Genomic DNA, 24,256 nt, shown 5'->3' with positions numbered 1-24,256 from the left:
ACTATTATCAATTTTGTAGTTATATAAATTTGGATTGGTAATCTAAACAATAAATGTCTGGTTCAGTGGTTATTGTGTCTAGTTTGATCAATAGATTTTGCGTACAAAGTCCAAGGATGCATTTTCATAGGTTTTTTCTGTTTTTATTAATGAAGAACAAAAATATCATTTTTTTTCTTCCTCCTCACTAGACCTGCAACCCTAGTTGCAACGTTTCAGATTTTTTTTCTCCATGGTTCTTGAGTATTTTAATGATTTGCGTCGTTAAATATCTATTTCTTTGTTATTGATGATAAAACATAATAGATTCATGATAAGAATATCAAATTCAAGCTTGAAAAACCTATATTTTTCTTTTCCCGATTTTTTGCCCTAATAAGGGTGAAACGCTACGGACCTTGGCTGTAGAGAGCTTAATCGCCGAGGAATCGGCCCAAATTGGCTCGTTTTAAAACATGGCATATCACTGACGTAACATAATTACACAAACACGTGTACTTGTTGATTCCAATCCTAAAACTGGACAAAATAATTGTAAATTTTAATACAATTAATTCGTTGACCATTTTGGTTCAAACTGATAATCTTGATCTTCATAATTTTATGAAACAAAATAAATATTAATATGGGATATTTATAAAAACAGGTAAATCACAAAAACTAATATTTTTTAGGAACAGATAGCCGAGTTATCTTTTATATGCATATATATACATATATTTACAGAATAATACACATTAGATATAATTATATTGTATGTAATTTTTACAATATTTTATTTATTCAAGTTATTATTTTATTCATTATAGTTGAAAAATAAATAACATTTTATTTCGTAATAAATATTATTATTTTATAATATTCTTGAATTTTTATTTATTTTTAATTTTAATTTTATTTATTTGGATCGAGTAGGATATCCGGTTAAAAATATATAATGTTTTGAATATGTGGACATCAAATATCTTGGTAGCCACAGATCAAATCATATAGAATAATTGATTATTTAGAAAAAACATATAGGATCACAATACCTCCAAAAACGTAATTATTTGATTTGTGCCCACCCCTAACATAAGCAAAAGCAAAATCTAAGCTACAAAGTTTCAAGTAGGCCACATAAAAAGTCGGGTTATTGGTAAGTGAATTCTCATAAATTTTAAAAATTTTGAGATTTCATTGTTATTGGTTCTTGGATTTCAAAAATCTTAATAAAATTCATTGTTATTGGTTTAAGAATGTTAAAAATACATTCAAATCCCTTGTTATTCAAAAAGTTTAGTTATTATTGATTCTCTAATTCTAACTAAATCTAGTGTTACTGAGAGATAAATTCAATTTATTTTTATTCATAAGATTCAATTTTCAAAATATCATATGTATCCATGTGATTTTAAAAATCCATATGATCAAAACAATAGACAACAAAATAGTTATACTTACCAAATATCTATTATACTTTAAATCCAATATCCAAAACTATAATTCATTACATTTTATATACTTTTACATTTTTGAATATATAATTATTTTTATATTATTTTATCATTTTGTATATGTAATTATATTTATAAATATTAAAAAATTTCAAAAATATATTTTTTTAAATAGTTTCAAAAAGAATTTTTTATAAAAAATACAAATTTGACAAAAAAATTGAAAAATCGAAATAAAAAAAAAACTTTTTTATTATTTTATTATTTATATATCTATTAAACAAGGGGTAAAATAGTCTTTTGTATTTTTAATGAAACATGTATTTGTCATTTTCTTCTTTGAGCATTTTTTTTGTGACAAAAACTTAAAAGAAACTATTTTAGAGAATTACAAATTTTGTATGTATTACTATTTTATTTTTTAATTTGAAAAAAAAAAATAAATAATCATGCTATATGGTTTAGAATAAATTAAATTATATATGTACTTTACAAAAATAATGATAGAAAATATGTAATACAAATTCATGAAAAATCTATACCAGTCTAAAAAGTTATGATCAAATTTCATTAGTCTTTTTTTTCGTCGAACGGTTATTCTATTACTCAAACTTGAAGTGGTCTGGATAGCCAGACCGGAACATAACAACCAATAAAACGTAACTTCCTATGGAAGGATCTAGTTGTTTTAGCTAAAATGTCTGAAATTTGATTATACGCTTGTGAAACATAAGAGATATTGAAATCTGAGAAGCATATCTGTAGCGTCTCTATCCTCTCCAATTTAGTTGCAAAGCTTGGCCATGCATGAGGTTCCTTAATCTTTGCAATCAGCTCCTTGCAGTTTGTCCTGAAGCTCTGGCATGACGAATGCTGAAGTATATTTTCTATCGCCCATCGCAGTGATTCTACTTCCAAATGCAAAGCTGATTCCCGTCGAGGAAAATTCCGTGTTCCCACAAGTTGAATGTTCCCACCACTGTCTATCCAGATCCATCCACATCCATTGAATTGAATAGAGGATGTCCAAGATCTATCTAGCAAGCAAATGCTACCCATGCTTATGGCTTGGGGTTCCTCCTTGTTGTTTTCTTGTACGATTGGTGGTACCATCTCATTCGCATTGAGCCATGCCTGACATTCACTTTCAGCATATCAAACAAGCTCCAAAGAGTCTATGTCTATCCCCTAAAGAATTTATCATTTCGAGCCTTCCAAATATACTAGATTATCCAGAGATTAGGGTCTATGTCTTGTTTTGGTTCGATTATATTGTTAGAACAGGTAATCCATATTTGTGTAGACACTTGGTATTGGAAAAACATGAGTACTTGTTGAAGTTGATGATAGTGATCAAATTTCATTAGTCATTGTATATAATTTTTTACAATCCACATAACTAAAATCTATCAACTCTTAAAATTCACAAACTTTATATAAATTCATTTCTCAATAATCTCTTAAAATTCACAAACTTTATATAAATTCATTTCTCAATAATCCCGTAGACGGTATGCTTTGACTTGTCTTTAATTCTTAAACACGTCATTAGATTGGAGAGAATAAAATCTATCAACACGTCATAATTTTTTGCCAAACTGATTTATGTTTTGTCTTAAAATGGAGAATAGTTAATCCCGCAACTTGATTCCGTCTTTGATTAATCAGATACATAACTAAATATCTAATAGTTACATTTTGCTATTTTGGTGATAGATTTTGCCTAATTAAACTCAAATTTTCATAAGATTAGTCGATTAATGTTGTAAATTTTTCTTTTGCATTTGATTAACTTATGTAACCATGAAAATTCTAAATTTTGTTTTTCCTTTGCCAAAATTCTAACTCATGTTAATGTCGCAAGAAAATATCAACCAAAATGCTAAAATGAATCTAAGCCACATATTGCAACTATTTTTAACGTAATTATAGCCATATTCATCGGTTAATTAGTTAACTTTGACTATCGTTTTAGAAAATTCCTGATTTAACTAAATATAACTCAAGTTCCATACATATAAATCCCCCATCAACACCATCCATTTTCCTCAGACCTGCAAGAACTTTAAAACACATAAAAAACTTAATAAAAAGAAGTAAAAATCCTTTCAGGTCTCAACAATGGAGATGAAGAAGATCGCTTGCGGTGTGCTTTTCGCTGCTGCCTCTATGACCGCTGTCATGGCTATTGAGGAAGCCGGAGCTCCTGCACCAGGACCCGCTTCTGCCGCCTCGGTTGCCCTCCCGGCTCTTGGCTCTTTGGTTGGGGCTTCCCTTGTGTCCCTCTTCAGCTACTACATGCATTAAGCTATATCTTCATTATGTAATAATACCATCTGCGTGATCCTTTTCATTTCTTACTTATTTCCGTTTCACTTGTCAACTAATAAAACTGAGAAAGTAATTCAAGAATAAACTTTCTCTTCTTCGTTTTTTGTGTTCCTTTCAATTTTTGATATGTGGATGGTATCACGGGTTTTGAATCTGGTTTCCTTCCTGATAGGATTAAATTTTGGCACATGCTGAAGCCTATATCGAAAATAAAACCCCAACAAATATGTCATATTAGCATTTTATGCGAAACATCTAATTTTCTTTTAGCATTTGATATTTACCAAGAACAAAGATGTAGTGCATATGTAGGAGGTAAATAGAAAAATACTTAAATTTACTGAAAAGTTAGTGATTGATAAATTAATTTTGGAACATCAACCAATGGCTAAGTACTAACATTTTACACGCAGAAACTCTTACATCTACTAAACTGCTACCACGGGCCACATTTCCTTCACATCCTACACTTTAAAGCGCATGTTTAGGCTGGCCAACGCTTCACAAACCCGTTTTGGCTCTTCCCATTCGTGCGTGGAAGGCAAAGTTTGTTTACTAAGCTAGTATTAACTTTATCTCCTGGGAATGTAAAGATCTTGTTAGATTTATCTTCGATTTTTACAACGGTTATTCTAAAACTATATAAGTAAAACCAAAAAGGGAAAAAAATATTTATAAGTATGAACACAGAAATTTTTTTTTTTTTTTTTGAAACACCCAAGGATTGGTTTAGGTAAGTTTTCCTATAAAAAAAGAACACAGAATCATATCAGGTTATGCTTCATTGAGTAAGTTTTCCTACAAAGAGAAGAAACAACCAAGGATTGGTTTAGGTATATGGGCCTCCTAATGCAAACAAGGCCTATCTAAAGGAGATTTTGCGTCAAATATCAAGAGTATATTTAGTTGACTTGATGAGAAGGTCCTGCCGAACCACAGCCGACCAAAGTTGACTTGGCTTGTTCTTGTCTCTCTCTATTTCTTGCGTCTCCATTCCTTAGCAAGACCATCTTCTACCTCATATTCTGTGTTTAGAGTTAGAGATGTTGTGTTTGTTTAAGAGGAAGAAGAAAAATAAAGAAGAGAAGATTCATTTCCAAAAGAATGGGGGCTTGTTGTTGGAGGAACTCATTGCATCTTCGGGAGGTATATACAATCCCATCCGTACATTTTCTTCCCACCAAATCCTTCAAGCCACAAACAACTTCGACTGGAACTCTATAATCTCCGAAGACAGGTTCGTATGGTACAGAGGAATGATCCAAAACAGACCCGTGCTGATCAAGAAATACCAAGACTGTTCCCTTTTCGACGCTGACAACTTCTACCGTGACATCGCTGTCTCATCTTTGATGAGTAGCCATAAGAACGTTCTCAAGATCTTGGGATGCTGTCTAGAGTTTCAACATCCCGTTCTCGTGTGTGAATACCCGCAAAATGGAGCTTTAAACTGCATAAAACGTGCAAGGGATGGAGCCACAAGACCGTTTCCTTGGAACGCAAGGTTGAGGATCGATAAGGAGATTGCAGAAGCTGTGACCTATCTTCATACCGAGTTCCCAAGAACTATAATCCATAGAGATTTAAAGCTTGCAAATATCTTCTTGGACGAGAATTTGACTGCTAAGCTCTCTTCTTTCAGTCTCAGTGTACTGATTCCAGAAGGGGAATCAAGCGTAAAGGACATGGTTTGCAGGACATCAAGCTATATCGAGCCGAAGTATCTCAATACAGGTTTGGTTACAGAGAATGTAGATATCTATAGCCTTGGGATCATTATGCTAATCCTTTTGACAGGGAAGTCTGAATATACTTCGGAAGTTGCTGTGTATCTTCCTCTATTGCCTGTCTATGTTGCCAAGTTGCTGGATAAAGGTCTGTTGACTGAACTGATAGACCCTTCGCTGTTGGAAAGCGGCGAGATCTCTGAGGATGTAAGAATGCAAATGGAAGCTTTTATTGAGCTTGCTTTTAGATGTGTAAGATTTAGACCAGGAAAAAACGAGCTTCACATGATAGACGTTGCAAAAGAACTCAAGAAGATAGAGAAGCATGCCTGACATCATTTAGAGATCCTCTATTTTTAAACTGTGAAGCCAAGTTTAAAACTCATTTCACATGACTGTTTTTGAAGATCTTCTGTTTTTTTTTTGTTGTTGTTGTTGTGTATATGCTTGTACTATTATACTTGAGAGAGATATCTTCTCTCAATGGTACTTTCTAGTTTAGTATGTATATGAACTGTCTGGCTTGCAGGAAATGCATCAGAAACAGAACTTTCCTACTATAAATTGTAGCTGATACTATAACTTACATTGTTGTATCTTCAAGTTGAAAGAAGCTGATACTTTCAGACTTGAGATAGTTACCCTATATAGTCTTTCTTAATTAAAATGAAGTTTTGCTCATGAATCATAGACTATAAAAACAATTTTAATAATAACAATTTGAAGTAAGTTCTCGAAACTATGCTTGCTAGTATCCTTACTTAGTCTTTAGGTTCTGCATGCGCTTTTAGGTTCTGCATGCGCTTTCAGAACCTCAGAGAAAGATTTATGTACTCTCAAAACTCTTTCTTAATCAAAATGAAAGTCTTATTAGAAAATCATATACTGTAAGAAATCCTGCAATACACAACCCTACTAGGTATGAGCATAATCTCAAATATTAATTTTGTGCATCCTCATAACAATTAAGTGATCCTTTTTTCTATAAGTTTAATCTCTTTTGCCACCGAGATCATTTTTGGCCTGTTTTCAGTCCTCTTCTCGCAGCATCTCAATGCCAGGTCAAGAAACATTTTCATCTGACAAGGCCTCATGTCGTTGGAATCTCCCCCGAACTCAACAGGTTCTCCTCTCTCCTGCAGATCCTTAACATGTTCAAGAATATTACAAAGAACACCACTTGATGCAACAAAAAGTGGTTGTCTTCCCATAAGAAGAACCAACATAAAGATTCCAAAACTATACACATCTGAATATTCTGTCACTATGCCCGTCCTGGCATAAATAGGATCTATGTATCCGATAATTCCAGTCACCCTATCTTCAATCCACGATTTACCCTCAGGAAGTGTTACGGCAACCGTTAAATCAGTGAGCTTAGCAGTCCCATTCTTATCCAAGAAAACATTTTTTGCACATATATCTCTGTGTATAATGATTCTAGGGAAGGCAGAGTGAAGATAAGTTATAGCAGTCGCAATCTCCTTCGCTATCTTCAATCGTACATTCCAAGGCAGTAACGGCCCCTCCTCCGAACCAAGACTTCCTCGCTCATTCACGGCTCTATATTCTAGGTCTTCAAATACCATTATCGGACGAGGAAGTTCGAGACAGCAACCAATGAGTTTGAGGAAACCACTGTGATTACTTACCCGAGCAGACAAGGCTATGTCGCTGTAAACGTTCGCTTCTTCTGCACGGACCACATACTCTGAAAATCTCTTGATCACGTAAGATCTGCCTTCGATGACGCCCTTGTACAAGGCGAACCAATATGAATTAGGGAGAGAAGACATGGGAACGAAATGATTCGTGGCCTTGGACATTTGATCGGAAGAGAACATTCTTATAGGGTTTGACATGCCATTACAGTCGGCTATGAGTTGCTGAAGAAACATACTTCCATTTTTGAGGAAACATTTTCTCGCCTTCTTCTTCCTTCTCCAGAATTCCATCGCCCTTGATGAGCAAAAAAAAATGATGATGGTTCAAAGGGAAAGTTTTGTCGGTGAAGAGTCAAGTCAAAAGGAAAATAAATGAATATTTAAAGTCTATATATTTCGTATTGGATGTTGATTATCCAACATATATTAACAAAATATACAAATACTTATATATTCATTTTCCGATAAAACTTGAACCATCTTCTCTTTTCATTTAAAGAAGTAAACTCCAGTCAAGTTTTTTTTTGGTACTCATGTTGTTGATCATAAGATGGATTGCTTGATAAACAAGACAAATAAGAAGAACTCAGAAGCAAATCAGTGGCTAAGATGGTTTCAAGAGAACGGAAATGTCCTCGTAGAAGATGTCATCGATTTGCAATGGCAAATTAAATTTTCTCTGCTAACCAAATCATCGAATCATAATCCATCAACAAATGTCCTGAGAACGTCTCCAAAAAAACTTTCTATTATAGAGTTTTACAAACTCTATATTTGAAGTTTCAAGATGTTCTATAAAAACAAAACTTCAAATTTAATATCAAAATTATTTATAATTTACACTATTCTCTTTATATTTGTCATAATTAATATAAATCCATATAACTTTTGTAGATAACTAGCATATATATAAAAATATTATAGATATATTAATTAATAAAATCTTACAATGAAATATAAAATTATAAATAGAAATACATAACTAAATATTAAACTACAAAAAATACCATATTATTACATAAATTTTTTTTTTTTTTTGAACAAACAAGCATTTCATTTCTCATTGGAATCTAAGCTCCCACAGAGGAGTTCATTACAGACCCAGCAAAAGCTGATTTTGCCACCAAATCGGCTTCCACATTGAAGTTTCGAGAGATAAAATGAAAGAAAACTACATCAAATAGAGGGATAAAGTGATAGATGTCAAACATGATACCGAACAGTTCAGGTTGAGTCTCGCCCTTGTTCAATAAATTGACCAGGGACAAAGAGTCGGATAGAACTGCCAGGGATCGGACGTTTGAGAACACGGCAAGAGATACCGCCCGATGTACAGCAATGGCTTCTGCCATTAGAGCTGAGGAAACATGACTGTGAGAGTCCGAGAAGTTCGGTAGAGAAGACGCTGATTGCCCTGAGAATAATCCACCAATACCACAGCCACCTGAAATTGCATCCCAAGCTGCGTCAACATTGTCAGACCAGTACTCCATCTTGGATCATTGGGGGGGCAGAAACGGCTCGTTGGTTGGTTTGGACAGGGGAGTGAATAGGGGAGTTAATAAAATTATTTTATTAATGCTCCATTTTTGGTTATACAAAATTTGTTTGGACAATATTTTAGAAGTTCTGGAGAAAATTTACTAGACTATTAGTGTTGTTGTCATATTTAATTTTGTGTAATAATTATGTCTTCATGTATATATCTTCTTAAAAAAATTTATTAAGTTTCTTTTGTAATATTCGTGTTGTCTAATTCTACTTTTAAAATATTATAAATTTTATTTTGATTATAAAAAAACAACTTTTATGTGTGTTTCACTTCCTAAAACTCTAAATTTGAAGTTTCATATTTTTATTTGTATTTTGGTCCTTGTAAATAATTATACCTCACATTTATGATACTTAAGTATTTTCTCATTCATAGTTTTAATCTTTAAAACTTTTGTATATTTTAAGTATTTCAAATTTATTTTTATAATTTTAAATTTTACACATTAATTTTAAAAAAAAAATAAAAAAAAGATTTATAATATTTTAAAAGTAGAATTAGACAACAAGAATATTACAAAAGAAACTTAATAGAAACTTTTTAAGAAGATACATGAAGACATAATTATTATACATATTTAAATATTACAACAACACTTCTGCCAAAATCGAAAAATCATGTTTTCTCGCCAAAATCGCAAAATTACGTTTTCTGCCAAAATCGCAAAACCGCGTTTTCCACCAAAACCGTAAAATCTCATTTTCCCGCTAAAACCGCAAAATCACATTTTCCTACCAAAACAATAAAATCATGTTTTTTTGCTAAAACCGTAAAATCATACTTCCCGCAAAAATCATAAAATCAAACCCCCCCTCCCCCCAATCGGAAAGCATGTTTTCCCGTCAAATTCGTAAAATCATGTTTTCCTGCCAAAACTGCAAAATCACATTTTCTACGCCAAGATCGCAAAATCACGTTTTTTTGCCAAATCGCAAAATCATGTTTTTTCTACAAAAACCGCCAAAATAATGTTTCCCATTAATAATACCAAATCAATTTTTCTCACCAAAACCGCAACATCATGTTTTTCGATAAAACTGTAAAATCACTTTTTGCCGTCGAAAACATAAAATCACTTTTCCCATTAAAAACATATAAAATTATATCTTTTTGCTAAAACTGTGAAGTTACGTATTTTGGTAAAATCACAAAAGAAAATATTTTTTTCTAACAAAAGTATAACTTTTTTATTTTTTTGGCTCCATGGATAATCTATTTGTTTATGATCTTATTTGGATCGGTTTTATTTAGGCGTGGTCTAATTGGGCTTTGACCAATATGTCCAGAAAATGAAATTTTCCAATTGGATAAATCCATTTGGATATGGATAGCCTAATTGACATCCCTAATTGTAGGTTCTTTTTACATTGGTCAAAGAAGCTTCACAAACCAAAAAGACAAACTTCTCTGGTAAGACACTTAAAACAGATTTATCTATCTATTATGCAGTCTTACTAGTGAAATATTGTAATGATATACGTAGGGTGCAAAGAAACTGAATTTCCATACTTCATAATATACATAATACAATGATTGTTACGTAGCTACATATAGTCCAAGCAAATGTAACAGAACTTGTGTAAAGTTCAGAACAGAGTATCTCTTAAAAATCATGTCAAAATCCGCTTGAGTTCTTTAGCTATCTGAATCATCTTCGGTCAGTGCAAGTAAACCAAGCTTCCACCTGCAAGATTTGAGCACTTGTACTGTGTATCTCATCATCATAGAGTTAATCACTTCATTGAGCTTCTTATTCTCATATAAACCTTTCACATATTCAAAAAGACCTACTGGATAGGCTTCAGATCCTGTGAAGTAACTGATCTACCAGTGAGAAGAATTATCAATAAGACTCCAAAGCTGTACACATGCATATATTCTGTCACAAGCAATGATGCAATTTGCAAAGTACTTAAGCGTTATAACTAAGTTTATGTAACAGATTAATTAATCTCTTGTTCATTGTCCGGTTTCCCTAAGACAATGCATGTATAAATTTATTACTTGGCTTTATAGTCCAAGAACAGAGAGGATCTGTAAAGTGATGTCTGGATCCGCTTGAGCTCTTTAGCTGCTTCGATCATCTTTGGCCTGGATTCATCTACCTTCCCACAGCATAGCAAGTGCAACACATGCTTCCATTTGAAACCGTTGACCACTTGTCATGTCTTTCACCATCTTTGTATAAAATGGGTCAGTCACTTCATCAAGCTTATCTTTCTCATACAAGTCTTTCATGAAGCTAGCCAATAACTCCTTCTCTCTTTGCCATTAGAAGAATCCGTGAAGAACCATGAAAAAGACTCCGAATTAAAAAAAAAAAGCAACCAAGGATTGGTTTAGGTGTATGGGCCTCCTAATGCAAACAAGGCCTAACTAACAAAGATTCTGCGTCAAATATCAAGAGTATATTTAGTTAACTTGATGGGGAAGGAAGGTCCTACCGAACCACAGCCTACCAAAGTTGACTCTCTCCCTCTTTCTTTCTTGCATCCATTAGACGATCTTCAAACTTCAGATTCTGTGTTTAGAGATGTTGGGTTTGTACAAGAGGAAGAATAAGAATAAAGAAGAGGAGATTTATTTCCAGAAGAATAGGAGCTTGTTGTTGGAGGAACTCATTGCATCTTCCGGAGAGATATACAACCCTATCCGTACATTTTCTTCCCACCAAATCCTTCCAGCCACAAACAACTTCGACTGGAACTATATAACCTCCGAAGACAGATTCCTATGGTACAGAGGTATGATCCAAAACAAGCCCGTAATGATCAAGAAATACCAAGACTGTTCCCTTTTCGACTCAACATGACATCACTGCCATCTTTGATGAGTAGCCATAAAAACGTTCTTAAGCTCATAGGCTGCTGTCTAGAGTTTCAACATCCCGTTCTCGTGTGTGAATACCCGGAGAGCTGAGCTTTAAACTGTATAAAACGTGCTAGATATGGAGCCACAAGACCGTTTCCTTGGAACGCAAGGTTGAAGATTGATAAGGAGATTGCAGAAGCTGTGACCTATCTTCTTGGATGAGAACTTTACTGCTAAGCTCTCTTCTTTCAGTATCAGTGTACTGATTCCAGAAGGAGAATCTAGTGTAAAGAACATGGTTATTACTTATTAAAGACTAAGTCTCCAACATCGGTAGTTGGAAGGGATCCTAAGCAATATATAAGATAGATGAGCCAATACACTTATCAGCAATTGTTTTAGGTTGAAAGTCCATCTAACTTAACATGGTATCAGCCCGATCCAAATAGTCCAACCCAATCCACATTGATCTGGCCCAAAGTTGGCTCATCGATTTTTACCCGAACATTCTGAGATTAACGTAAACATATATAGCCTTGGATCATCATGCTTATCCTTTTGACAGGAAAGTCGGATATCTTCCTGTATGCCTGTCTATTGCTTTGATTGAACTGATAGACCCGTCGCTGTTGGATAGCGAGTTGGGACGTACCTGAGGATGTAAGAATGCAAATGGAAGCATTCATAGAGCTTGCTTTTAGATGTGTAAGACCAGGAGAAAAAGAGCTTCACATGATAGATGTTGCAAAAGAACTCAAGAAGATAGAGAAACCTACTTGAGAGATATGATTATTTTTAAAGATCCCCTGTTTATTTTGTTGTGTGTGTATATGCTTGCACTATAATACTTGAGAGATATATCTTTTCTCAGTGGTGTCACAACTTGTTTTGGATTCTTAACGCAACTTCTGTTAAATGAAAGTGGTGCTTTTGTTTCGCAACCAAGTTTATGTATATGAACTGTTTGGCTTGCAGGAAAGGCATAGAAACACAAGATGGCTACTATAGTCTGTACCTAACACTTGTAGTATCTTCAAGTGGGAAGAAGAAGAAACAAAAAAAAGATCACTTACATTGGTACGTGAGACTGAAGATCTCCATGAAGATTGCAGATGCTGTAACGTATCTTTATAATGAATTCAAGACAGTACTTTAATATCAGATACTGTAGTGTATCTCCAAAGACAAGAAAGGCCTAAAGGTGCTTCTAAAAGTCAATCTTGAAAGTGCATTCAAGACACTACCTTATCCCGTGGTGTCTGATTGTTATAGATACTGAATGCTAGTGCTGATGTGGCTGAGGGTTGTTGAGCTGGCAAGAGAAAAACAGATGACAGTTAGAGAGGAGAAGATTAATGAAAGAGTATAAATAGAAGCTTTACCTTTCTTGTTGGTGATCGGTTTTGTTAGACTTGATCAATAGGCTTGTTGAGTTCATCTCTTCAAGAAGGCAGATTCGGAGAGATTGTTCTCTGGATTCGATGGCTCAAGGCATCGTTTGGTGACTTGAGATTGTAACTGGTTCCATAAGCAATAAGAAGAGTACTTAATCGCTTATCAGAGTGACCACCGCAAAAATTTCATGAAGTTTTGGATTTTAAGCTTAATCCTGATAAACAATTTTAATAAGAATAATTTGATGTAAGTTCTTACTAGTATCCTTACTTACTACTTAGATTCTGAAACAGAACCTAAGAAAGATTTATGTATCCTCAAAACTCTTTCTTCATTGAAATGAAGTCTTACTAAAAAATCATATACTACAAGAAATCCAGCAATACACATATACACAAACCTACTAGGTATGAGCATAATCTCAAATTGATGCTTGTTCTATTAACTTAATCTCTTTTGCCACCAAGATCATCTTCGGCCTGTCTTCATTCCTCTCCTCACAGCATCTAAGTGCCAGGTCGAGACACATTCTCATCTGACCAGGCCTCATGTCGTTCGAACCACCCCCGAACTCAACAGGTTCTCCTCTCTCCTGCAGATCCTTCACATGTTTAAGAATACTAGTACCAAAAACTGAGTGCCCATCTGATAGAAGTTGTGGTCGTCCCATCAGAAGAACCAGCATCAAGATTCCAAAACTGAACACATCTGTGTATTCTGACACTATTTCCGTTAAGTGATAAATAGGATCTATGTATCCGAAAGTTCCAGCCAATCTATCTTTAATCCACGTCTTACCCTCAGGGAGTGTAACGGCAAGCGAGAAACCAGTGAGCTTAGCCCTCCCATTCTTATCCAACAAACATTAGTTGCCTTAATATCTCTGTGGACAATGATTCTAGGGAAAGCAGTGTGAAGATAAGTTATAGCAATCGCAACCTCTTTGGCAATCTTTCAAGCGTACATTCCACGGCAACACCGGCGTCTCCAAGCTACCAACACTTCCTCGAGTGTTCAAAGATCTATATTCTAGGTCTTCAAATACCAACATTGAGTTTGAGGAAACCAATGTGATTACTTACCCGAGCTGATAACACAATATCGTTGTAAGCACTCTCTTCTTCTCCACCCACTTGCCTTGTGAATCTCTTGATCAAGTAAGATCTGCCTTCGATGACTCCCTTGTACCTGGTAAGGGTGATGGAATATCAGGGAGAGAATACTTGGGATCGAAGTGATTGATGGCTTTGGAGATTTGATAGGAAGAGAACATTCTGATAGGGTTTGACATGCCGTTATTGTCGGCTATAAGTTGCTCAAGAAACTTGCTTCCATTTCTTAGAAACCACTTTCTCGCCTTGCCCTTCTCCTTCTTCCTTCTCCAGAATTCCATCGCCGTTGTGAGTGAGAGAGAGACGATCTTACAGTTTCCTTTTTCTTGATGAGATTGTTCAAAGGACAAAGGGAAAGTGTTGTCGAAATAATAAACATATGTTAAAACGAAATATCTAATATTTTATATTTCAGTTATTATTCCTTTTGACTCTCAACTTGTGTTCCCACATCACTTTCTCTTTGAACCATCCTCATCTTTTCTCCGAAAGAAGTCATCTCCAGTTAAGTTATTTTTAATTGTACTCATGGTATTGATCATAAGATGAATTGCTTGATAAACAAGACAATGAAAAAGAACTCAGAAGCAAATCAACCGCTAAGATCGTTTCAAGAGACTGGAAATGTCTCCTTGGAAGATCTCATCGAGCTTTGCAATGACAAATCAAAATCTGCTAACCAAATCATCTAATCATATAACACACCAACAAACTTCAGCAATCACATGTTTCTCTTGGAGTTTATGTACAAAACAGAAATATGCTCAATAACCACCTTTGATACATTAAATGGTGAACGGTTACAAGAACTTCCTCAAATTGTAAGGATATTGTCTTTAGTTTGAGAATATCCGGTTTAGTTTTGTGAGTATGATAAACTAAGATGGCAAAAGAGATAGCTATAGTGGTTTCTTAGCTCCAAACCGTCTTCTCAAGAACTACAACCTTCTGAAATTTTCTTGAATTCAAATGGGAACACTACAAAGCTACGTGGTGTTTCTGTGTGTTAAGACTTGAACTGTTTTTGGTGGGTTGAGCCAGGCCCGTGCAGTAGTGCAACGCATGGTCGACTCATGAAGGTTCAGATAGCAAGCTATCTTAATGGCCTTCTCCCATAAAAAATAGAGTTAATATCGTGTGGACCAATGGACCACATATCAGATATTAAACTGATAAGAACAGATACTACACTTGATCTTAGCCAAAAGGCCGAGAAAGGTATGAATTGGAAGTGGGGTTAGGCTTTCTTTTTATAGTGTGAAGTATATGACTAATGACTCTCTGTCTTACGATGTGGGACTCTTAGAAATATCCTTCACACGCAGAAACAGATGAACTTGGTTTGTTCAGGAAACTCACGCTGGTTCCATTGAGTTCATACAAAAGTACAAAACAGTCAGAAATTTTCAAATTTAAGTTCATTCTTTCTCTTCCAATGGTTCTCCATCTTTGTTTGCTACTTATTGGCGTTTCTGTATCAGACTGTTGTTAAAAGAGTTTATTTCTTCAGACGCTGAATACAGTTTTTCTCTAAAGAGCATATTCATTAAAATCCTTACAGCTACATATAATAACTTGAAAAGAGTTTGTTTTGTTTGTTTGTTTCAGAAGTAACGAGAGCTTCACTAAAAATCTCAACATGTTATGCTTCAAATCACTCCCATAGACCACACTTCCCTACGAAGATCATGTCTTTTTGCCTCAGTAAAGAAATGCTTTTGATGTCTTACAAATGTTAATGGCAGTCAAATTTGTCTCCTCGTGAAGATATTGTTGAATCTGAAGCCATCAGAGTTTCAGAAAGTCAACTTTTTGCAGTCAACAAGTTTGAAACTCACTCTTTTGCACCTGGAGTCAGTTCTTCAACATCAAAGCTTGTCTGTCTGAAATGAAAACCATCTCACCTGTTCTGCCTGCTTTTAAAACCCAAAGATAGATGTATGTACCCTCAAAACTCTTTTCTAAACAGAATGAAAGTTTTACTCAGAAAATTAAATCTTACAAAATATTAATGGTCAGAAATGGGAGAGCAATACACAATACACAACCCAACTAGGTATGAGCACAATCTCAAATCTTAAATCTGACTATCCTAGAGTGATGCTTGTTCTATAAGCTTAATCTCTTTTGCAACCAAGATCATCTTTGGCCTGTCTTCATTCCTCACATCGCAGCATCTGAGTGCCAGGTCTAGAAACATATTCATCTGACCAGGCCTCATGTCCTTCGAATCACCCCCAAATTCAACAGGTTCTCCTCTCTCTCGCCGATCCTTCACATAATCAAGAACACTAGTACGAAAATCCGAGTGCCCATCTGGTAGAAGTTGTGGTCGTCCCAACAAAAGAACCAGCATAAGGATTCCAAAACTGAACACATCTGAATATTCTGTCACTATGCCCGTGGCCATATAATAACAATCTACGTATCCCATAGTTCCCAACACCATCTCTTCAACCCACGATTTACCCTCAGGGAGTGTCACGGCGCTAGAGAAATCTGTGAGGCTAGCCTTCCAGTTCTTATCCAAGAAAACATTAGCTGCCTTGATATCTCTATGTAGAATGATTCTAGGGAAAGCAGTGTGAAGATAAGTTATAGCAGTCGCAACCTCCTTTGCAATCTTCAAACGTACATTCCAAGGCAGCAACGGCCCGTCCTCGGAACCAACACTTCCTCGAATGTTCAAAGGTGTATATTCTAGGTCTTCAAATACCAACACCGGATAAGGAAATTCGAGACAAGAACCAATGAGTTTGAGGAAACCACTGTGATTATTACTTACCCGAGCAGACAAGGCAATATCGCTGTAAGCTCTCTCTTCTTCTCCAACCAATGGATGTATAAATCTCTTGATCACGTAAGATCTGCCCTCGATGATCCCCTTGTACCAGGTGAAGTAAGACGAAATATGCGGGAGAGAACACATGGGATCGAAGTGATTCGTGGCCTTGGAAATTTGGTCGGAAGAGAACATTCGGATAGGGTTTGATATGCCGTTACAGTCGGCGATGAGTTGCTCAAGAAACATGCTTCCGTTTTCCAGGAAGCATTTTCTCGCCTTATCCTTCTCCTTCTTCCTTCTCCAGCATTTCATCGCTGAATGATGACGACTCTGATAACGTTGTGAGGGAGAGAGAGAAGATCTTACAGTTTCCTTTTCTTGACAAGAGAAATGAAGATAAGATGGTTCAAAGGGAAAGTTTTGTCGGAAATATAATAATCAACATATTTTGATAGAATATCGAATTTTATATTCAATTATTCTTCCTTTTGACTCAACTTGTGTTCCGACAACACTTTCCCTTTGAAGTTTGAACCATCCTCGTCTTTTCTCCGAAAGAAGTGATCTCCTGTCAAGTTTTATTTGTACTGAAATCAGAAGATAAATTGCTTGATGAACAAGACAAAGAGGAAGAAAAACTCAGAAACAAATCAACGGCTATTGTTCCATATTAGAAAATCTCATCTAACTTTCTCTGCTAACCAAATCATCTTATCATAGTCCACCAACTACTTCAGCTAGAGTGGTCACATGTTTCTCTTGGAGTGTTTATGTACAAAACAGAGGTGTGCTCGAAAACCTGCGTGTCCTAATCAAAAGATCCATAAGGAATTTATACACATCTGTTCCGACAGAGCGCTCTCATCAATGGTGAGATAAGAACTTCCTCAAACTGTGACTATGCTGAACGCGTACATTACAACAGTTCAAGTTTGGGAATGTTACTGCCTTCTCAAGAACTACAACTTCTACAAAGCTAAGTGGGTTTGTCTATCTCTGTCTCAAGGTATCAGTTAAGAGTTGAACTTTGTTTGGTGGGTTGAGCCAAGCCCGTGCAGTAGTGCAACGCATGGGTGACTCTTGAAAATCCAGATAGCAAGCTATCTTAGTGGACTTTCTCCCTTAAAAAGTAGAGTTAATATCGAGAGGACCGATGGCCCACATATCAGATATTAAACTGATAAGAACAGATACTACAATTGATCTTAGCCAAAAGGCCGAGAAAGGTATGATTTGGAACAAAGGCTCAGCTTCCTTTTTATATGTGAAGTTTATGACTAATGCATCTCTATCTTACCGATGTGGGACGTTAGAAGTATCCTTCTGTAGTGTCTAAGCCATAAGCAAAGAGCCAAAGACGCTAAATACAGTTCTCTTGTGACGATGTTGTTAAATAGAGTTTTATTGCCTCTTAAGACGCTAAATACAGTTTTCTCTAACAACATATTCATTAAAATCCTTACAGCTAAATATAATCACTTCGACAAGACTTGGTTGTTTCAGTAGTAACAAGAGCTTCACCAAAGTCCCAACATGTTTGGCTTCAGATCACTCACATAGACCACACTTCCCTAAGAAGCTCATATCTTACATTCTCTACCACTTCACTTACTTGCTCGTCTTGCTGCTTCACCTTCCCATTGTGTCCTGAATTTAGTGATACATAGACTTTGTCAATAACAAACGTAAGAGGAGAATCCAGCTCCTCGTCCCTCGTGTATCCTTTCCTTTGTATCACAGACGCGTTCCTAGACATTCTAGAGATGTCTCCTCTCTGAAATTTTCTTTGCTACATTGGTTGATGTTGGAGGAATGTATGTAACAGGTGGAGCTGCATAAGGGAAGGTAACTCCTGATAACTTCTGATCTGAAATGCTCTGATAAAACCAAACAAACAAACAACAAAGATTATAGTGTCACCTGTAAGGAATTTATATGTCAAAAAAACTTCCTCAAATTAGTGAATATCAGGTCTTAGTTTGTGAATATGCAGAACGTATATTTACTATATTCCAAATTTGTGAATGTTTTGTAAATTAAGATTGTGAAATAGATTTCTATAGCGGTTTCTTACCTTCACAACAGCTGTTGCTCGAGCTACAACCTTCAAACATTTTATTGAATTTAAATGGAACTGCAAAGCTAAGTGGGTTGTCTATGTGTTTCATACATTTCCACACAGCGTTTGGCAAGAGCTATTGGGTAAGAGTTGAACTGTGATTGGCGGGTTAAGCCAGCCCGTGCAGTAGTGCGACGCATGGGCGACTCGTGAAAACCCAGATAGCAAGCTATCTTGATGGGTCTTCTCCCTTAAAAAATAAAGTTAATATCGAGCAGGCCAATGACCCACATATCAGATATTAAACTGATAAGAACAGATACTACACTTGATCTTAGCCAAAAGGCCGAGAAAGGTATGATTTGGAGGTGAGGCTCAACTTTCTTTTTATACCATCTAGCTTATGACCCATGCCTCTCTATCTTACCGATGTGGGACTCTATTAATATCGTTTTCTATCCTATGACCAATGCCTCTCTACTAGTCTCCACAGATTAACTTTCAAGTTTCAACTGTCGGTTCTTTCCCATTGGTCACAGAAACTTCAAAAAAGTTCTTCAAAAGCAGAAACGGATAAAATTGGTTGTCCACTGAGTTCATACAGAACAGCCTTGAAATTTTCAAGTGGGTTCATTCCATCTCTTTTGCTATTATCGGTTTCTCTGCGTGAGACTGTTGTTAAAAGAGTTTATTGCCACTTCAGACGCTGTATTCATTAAAATCCTTACAGCTACATATAATAACTTGGAAACTACTTAATTTGTTTCAGAAGTAACAAGAGCTTCACTAAAAATCTAAACATGTTTTGCTTCCAATCACTCACATCGACCACACTTCCCTAAGAAGCTCATATCTTGCATTCTCTACCACTTCACCTACTTGCTCATCTTGCTGCTTCACCTTCCCATTGTGTCCTGAACTTAGTGATACAGACACTTTGTCAATAACAAACGTAAGAGGAGAATCCAGCTCATCAAGCTCCTCATCGCTTGTGTATCCTTTTCTTTGTATCACAGACGCGTTCCTCGACATTCTAGAGATGTCTCCTACCTCTGAAATTTTATCTGCTACATTGATTGATGATGGAGGAACGTATGTAACAGGTGAAGATGCATAAGGAAAGCTAACTCCTGATAACTTCTGCTCCGCAACGCTCTGATGAGAAACCAAACAAACAAACAAAAGGGTTATAGTGAGTGCATAGAGTAAGAAAAAAGGATTGGAGTTTTGTTTACCTCAGCGTTAAGCTCCTCTAGGACAGCTCCAGGGACATGATCAGGACAAAACTCATCAGGAGTAAAGTTGCAGAGTATTCTTTTTATCAATGGAAGACTAATCGATGGGCATACCTATGAATCAATCCAAAAAAACAAAGTCATTAGGTTGACCAAGAACTTTGAGAGTGAAAGAGATATCAAAACAAGAACCTCTTCTCTAACGGACAAGTCCATAAGCATGTCTTTAGGAAGCATAAGTAGATCGCTAAGTTCGTTTAACAAACTGAAGTACTTCTCATCTTCTTCTAGAGAGTCTTCAGCGAGGCATCTACACCAGTTTCCAATCTACAAGTGAGAGATTATAACATTCAAGAAACATTCTCATGTGAAGTGAATGATATGATTCATGTTTCATGAAGTTGTACCGCGTTTTTAAGCTGTGCCCCGGATCCAAAGCTTAAGTCTCCAGCAGTTATAGGCAGAACTTTGGAATCAAGAATAGGATCAGAGACAGGATCTGTGGGAATCTGGTGTTCTGATTCGCGTAGTATAGCGTTGAACATGGCTACATCAACTCTAGCTATACACTTCTCCATTACCTGTTTAAAGACAAATAAAATATTACAATAGCTAGTTTATGTTACTTCTTTGGACTTTAAAAATGTAGAATATGAGTACCATTTTAGACAAGATAGGTAAACAACCACACTCATGTCCTTCTCCTCGCGTAGGACAAAGCCTTGATAGTGCAGCTTTGAAAGCATTTTGCCATAGGCTAATTGAAAAGCTTCCTTGCTCTTGATCTCCCTTTAGTTTCTCATTCGTTTTACCGACATTTTCGGGAGATTGCATATGAGGAGTGAAGACCTGAAAGACAGGACAGAACAAGAAAAAAGTTTTGAGATACCTGAAAATGAAAAGATCTTTCTTAAAATGTCAATGAATGATACTTCACCTGCCACCAAACAGATTCAACAATTCTAGAGAAAATCCAGAACTCAACTTTCTCCAGTGCTGCAGTGAAACCATTTGGCTGCTTAGTTCTTTTTAGCTTCTCTGAACCATTATGTTCACTCCCAAACGCATGTGAAGTGATCTCTCTCAGAGTAACTATGTTTGATAACCAGAACGTCAATCTGAAACATAAGGAGGAAATCAAGATCCTGAAAGGTAGGTACAAGACTCATGGTGTTAAGTTGAGCTTTGTGTTACCTTGAAACATCATTTCCGCAAGATTTCGCAGCTAAAATGAGACCAGAGACTGTGTTTCTAGCAACAGCTGCTCGCTTTTCTTGACTCCAATGTTTACAAGCGTGGATGTAGAGTCTTGAAACTCTTCTAGCAGGAGTGTGAAGCTTGTGTGCTGAGCTAGAGTGGTCTGGTACAACCGAATAGAGAGAAATCTCGAGAGCTGCAACTTCTCTTAGCTCATCTTCAAGTTTCTCAATTCTTGTCTCCAAACTCTCAACCTTTTGTTTCAATGCTTCTTCATCTTCACTTGCCTCTTTCTCACTTCCACTACTAATGCCATTATCTGAAGCATCTTCTTGAACTTCTTCAACCAAAAGATCCGCTCTCTTATCGTCATCAAAATCTTTCACCAAGCCATTCACAGTCTCTTGTTTCTTTGCGACTTCACTAGACTCGGACTCTGGATGACTCTCTGAAGACCCATTCACGGTGTTATCATCTGCTTGTGTAGTTGTAAGACTTACTGATTCGGAGACCTTAGATTCTTCTTTAGCTTCCAAAGGCTTGAGTCTTTCTTGCTCTGAAGCTCTTGTAGCACCGTTTTTCTTCTGTGGCTTTTGATCTCTTCTCCCATTTTTTGTAGGCCTATTGGACTGTACAGTGTTAGATGTTCTTCCCTTCATCATATCACCAAACTCTCTTCACTTCTTCTCCGTTGCAGCAGTTACTTAACAACTTCCAAGTTAAAGAGTCTAAAAAGAAACAGAGGAAAATGACAAAACACTCAGTTGTGTATATTCCCAAGGCAAATTAGGATATAAAAAGGAAACGACATTATTGGCACATGAAAAAGATTTATATAATAGTACTAAAAAGGGCAAGCAATCAAATAGATTCTCACAAGTTCCTAGTTGTTTATAGAAATGAGTGCATTCTCTTTGTATCTAGTGAATGATCACAAGAATGATTTTCATCATATAGATTTGATCAACCTACAGAACTTCACTTCAAAGAAGTATGAATCATGGTTCAGTTTCAGAGAGAAACAAGAAGAATGTAAAGTGCATAATATCGAAACATATGAAACATAAAAAGAAGAAGAACGCAAAAACAAGAACAAGTTAACAACTACTTCACTTGGGGATCACCAATACACCTGTTTTGTTTCTCAAAAGAGCTTTCTTTATCTAGAAACCGTAAAAGCGACTTTATCTGGCTCGCGGGTTGCATATGAGTACATGATTTAAATGAGAGGCATTTAATAACATGACGGACCGTGAAGATCGTGGTCGTTGTGAGTGATGCCGTTACATGTTAACCGGGCAGCTTTGTCGGTGGTTCAAGTGGTTTACCGAGAGTTGTCGGTCACATTGTACTGTTTACTTTAAGTTAACCGAAGCAATGATGATTGATGACTGTATTGTCCCTTTCACTTTCGTCATTTCAGATCTTATTTGCCTTCCACTTCCTCAAACAGTGATTGTGATTTAGATTCGGATTGTTATGTTTTTATATCCACAACGAAATAAATGTAATGATATTTTATTTATTTTAAGACGATGTAGAAAAGCAACTTCGAGGATTATCCTACTATATAAAAGGAACTATTTTGGAGGTTTACAAGGTGTGCCACATAGGCAGAAAATTCCTGGTCAATCAATCTACCAGCTCATTTTAGACTGGACTGATATCCATATCAATTACGAAGCCCAAACAATTTATTTGAATCCCAGTCAATACTGAAGTGAGCCTAATATCCATTTACGGTATATGATACCAAGAAACTAAGAAGCTCATTCTATTTTATGAAATTACATGCTTTTGTTTAGTCTTTCGCCACAGTGACCGAAGGCGTGTTGAATCACAAAGCTTCTCACGCATCCCATTATTATGCTATTTCAATTGAGGTTCTTAGTGTTGTTCTAACTTATATTTAAAAATAAATTTTCTTAAATGTTATAGATTTTACTATTATCTTAATAAAATTTAATATAGATTTGATATATATTATATCAAATTGTATAAAACTAATAAAAATGATATAAAATTGTATAATTATCAAACATTTGGCCTAAACAATATTTTTAAAATTTTGTAAATATATAAAAAAACTAAATATCATACGATTAGATATTTAGATGTTTAAAAATTGCATATTTTTAAAAGCTTTAGTAATACAAATTGTATAATTATATAAAAATAATAATATTACTAAATCTGGAATGTTATATATGAATATATATCTATCTTATTAAAACTCAAGTACAAAATTGGAGTGTTTGGAGACTTGAATATGACTTTTAAAAATTTGGAGTGTTTGGAAACATGAATTGCAGTCTTTTAAAAAAAAATATTTTTGTTTGAAAACAAGGATAGTAGTATTAAGAAAAAAAGTAATGGGCTTATGTTTTTTTAAAAAATTAAAAGTTATCTAGGCCACTTTTAAAATATACCAAAATGGGTCAATCTAATTCCCTAAAAAAATTTTTTCTAAACTAACCATAAAACAAAATTTAAACTTTATATACATATTTCAAATCAAAATAATAATTCAAATTTGATTTATATCAAAAATTGATTGAAAAATATACATATATTCAAAAATGGATTTTTACTAAATTATTTTTCAATAACCATTATAAAAAAATATTGTCAATATATATAAGAAAAATATAATACAAAGCCCAATTTGAAATACCAACTCAAATTATGGTTTTCATATTTCATATTAAGTTTTAAAAATATAATATATGTAATTATTTATATGATGGTATGTATAAAATACTATTAATTATATGATTACTTATATGATGGTACATATAAAATACGATTAATTATATGATGATAAAATACGATATATAATAATGACTAAGGATGGGCTTTTGGACACCCATACGGGTTTAGTTCTGATCGGTTTGTATTTTGGGTTTTCGGGGTCAAAGATTTCAGCTTATTAGAATGTTTCTAAATTTTGGT

General features: G+C 35.2%; 6 protein-coding genes, 3 non-coding genes and 1 pseudogene across 12 annotated transcripts; 3 read left to right on the top strand and 7 right to left on the bottom strand.

Annotated features, from left to right (window-relative positions):
- The first annotated feature begins 3,557 nt into the window (after positions 1-3,557).
- LOC111214969 (arabinogalactan protein 23) lies at positions 3,558-3,868 on the top strand. Its single transcript, XM_022717898.2, has one exon. The coding sequence runs from the start codon at positions 3,558-3,560 to the stop codon at positions 3,741-3,743; it is 186 nt and encodes a 61-aa protein (XP_022573619.1). The 3' UTR covers positions 3,744-3,868.
- A 216-nt stretch (positions 3,869-4,084) lies between these two features.
- Positions 4,085-6,014, top strand: LOC106380144 (serine/threonine-protein kinase ZRK7). Its single transcript, XM_013819951.3, has one exon. It carries the CDS (start codon positions 4,811-4,813, stop codon positions 5,825-5,827), a length of 1,017 nt encoding a protein of 338 aa, XP_013675405.1. The 5' UTR covers positions 4,085-4,810; the 3' UTR covers positions 5,828-6,014.
- A 333-nt stretch (positions 6,015-6,347) lies between these two features.
- Positions 6,348-7,520, bottom strand: LOC106380143 (serine/threonine-protein kinase ZRK1-like). Its single transcript, XM_013819950.3, has one exon. It carries the CDS (start codon positions 7,447-7,449, stop codon positions 6,460-6,462), a length of 990 nt encoding a protein of 329 aa, XP_013675404.3. The 5' UTR covers positions 7,450-7,520; the 3' UTR covers positions 6,348-6,459.
- Positions 7,521-9,961: 2,441 nt separating this feature from the next.
- LOC106379033 lies at positions 9,962-13,775 on the top strand (annotated as a pseudogene).
- Positions 13,338-14,309, bottom strand: LOC106379032 (serine/threonine-protein kinase ZRK1-like). Its single transcript, XM_022718943.1, has 3 exons — positions 14,188-14,309; positions 13,999-14,104; positions 13,338-13,766 (listed from the first exon to the last, which is right to left on the bottom strand). Exons 1-3 carry the CDS (start codon positions 14,307-14,309, stop codon positions 13,338-13,340), a joined length of 657 nt encoding a protein of 218 aa, XP_022574664.1.
- A 746-nt stretch (positions 14,310-15,055) lies between these two features.
- LOC125608471 lies at positions 15,056-15,250 on the bottom strand. Its single transcript, XR_007339364.1, has one exon. It is a non-coding gene; the product is annotated as a U2 spliceosomal RNA (small nuclear RNA).
- Positions 15,251-15,969: 719 nt separating this feature from the next.
- Positions 15,970-17,475, bottom strand: LOC106382819 (serine/threonine-protein kinase ZRK1-like). Its single transcript, XM_013822896.3, has one exon. The coding sequence runs from the start codon at positions 17,123-17,125 to the stop codon at positions 16,121-16,123; it is 1,005 nt and encodes a 334-aa protein (XP_013678350.1). The 5' UTR covers positions 17,126-17,475; the 3' UTR covers positions 15,970-16,120.
- Positions 17,476-17,847: 372 nt separating this feature from the next.
- On the bottom strand, positions 17,848-18,043 carry LOC125608472. The gene has a single exon (XR_007339365.1). It is a non-coding gene; the product is annotated as a U2 spliceosomal RNA (small nuclear RNA).
- A 993-nt stretch (positions 18,044-19,036) lies between these two features.
- LOC125608470 lies at positions 19,037-19,231 on the bottom strand. The gene has a single exon (XR_007339363.1). It is a non-coding gene; the product is annotated as a U2 spliceosomal RNA (small nuclear RNA).
- A 314-nt stretch (positions 19,232-19,545) lies between these two features.
- On the bottom strand, positions 19,546-22,582 carry LOC106382816. Of its 4 annotated transcripts, none has more exons than XM_013822891.3 (8): positions 22,437-22,582; positions 21,302-22,032; positions 21,045-21,225; positions 20,768-20,956; positions 20,515-20,688; positions 20,300-20,434; positions 20,108-20,221; positions 19,546-20,027 (listed from the first exon to the last, which is right to left on the bottom strand). In XM_013822891.3, exons 2-8 carry the CDS (start codon positions 21,964-21,966, stop codon positions 19,692-19,694), a joined length of 1,794 nt encoding a protein of 597 aa, XP_013678345.1. In that variant the 5' UTR covers positions 21,967-22,032; positions 22,437-22,582; the 3' UTR covers positions 19,546-19,691. The 4 variants fall into 4 exon arrangements, with proteins under 4 accessions (XP_013678345.1, XP_013678346.1, XP_013678344.1 ...); XM_013822892.3 differs by having other exon boundaries at positions 22,413-22,494; XM_013822890.3 differs by lacking the exon at positions 22,437-22,582 and adding an exon at positions 22,182-22,406.
- Between the last annotated feature and the right edge of the window lie 1,674 nt (positions 22,583-24,256).

The sequence above is a fragment of the Brassica napus genome, chromosome A4 (assembly GCF_020379485.1).
Source record: "Brassica napus cultivar Da-Ae chromosome A4, Da-Ae, whole genome shotgun sequence".
NCBI lineage: Eukaryota > Viridiplantae > Streptophyta > Magnoliopsida > Brassicales > Brassicaceae > Brassica > Brassica napus.
The sequence above is the reverse complement of the archived record's forward strand: the minus strand, read 5'-3'. Positions and strand labels throughout refer to the sequence as shown.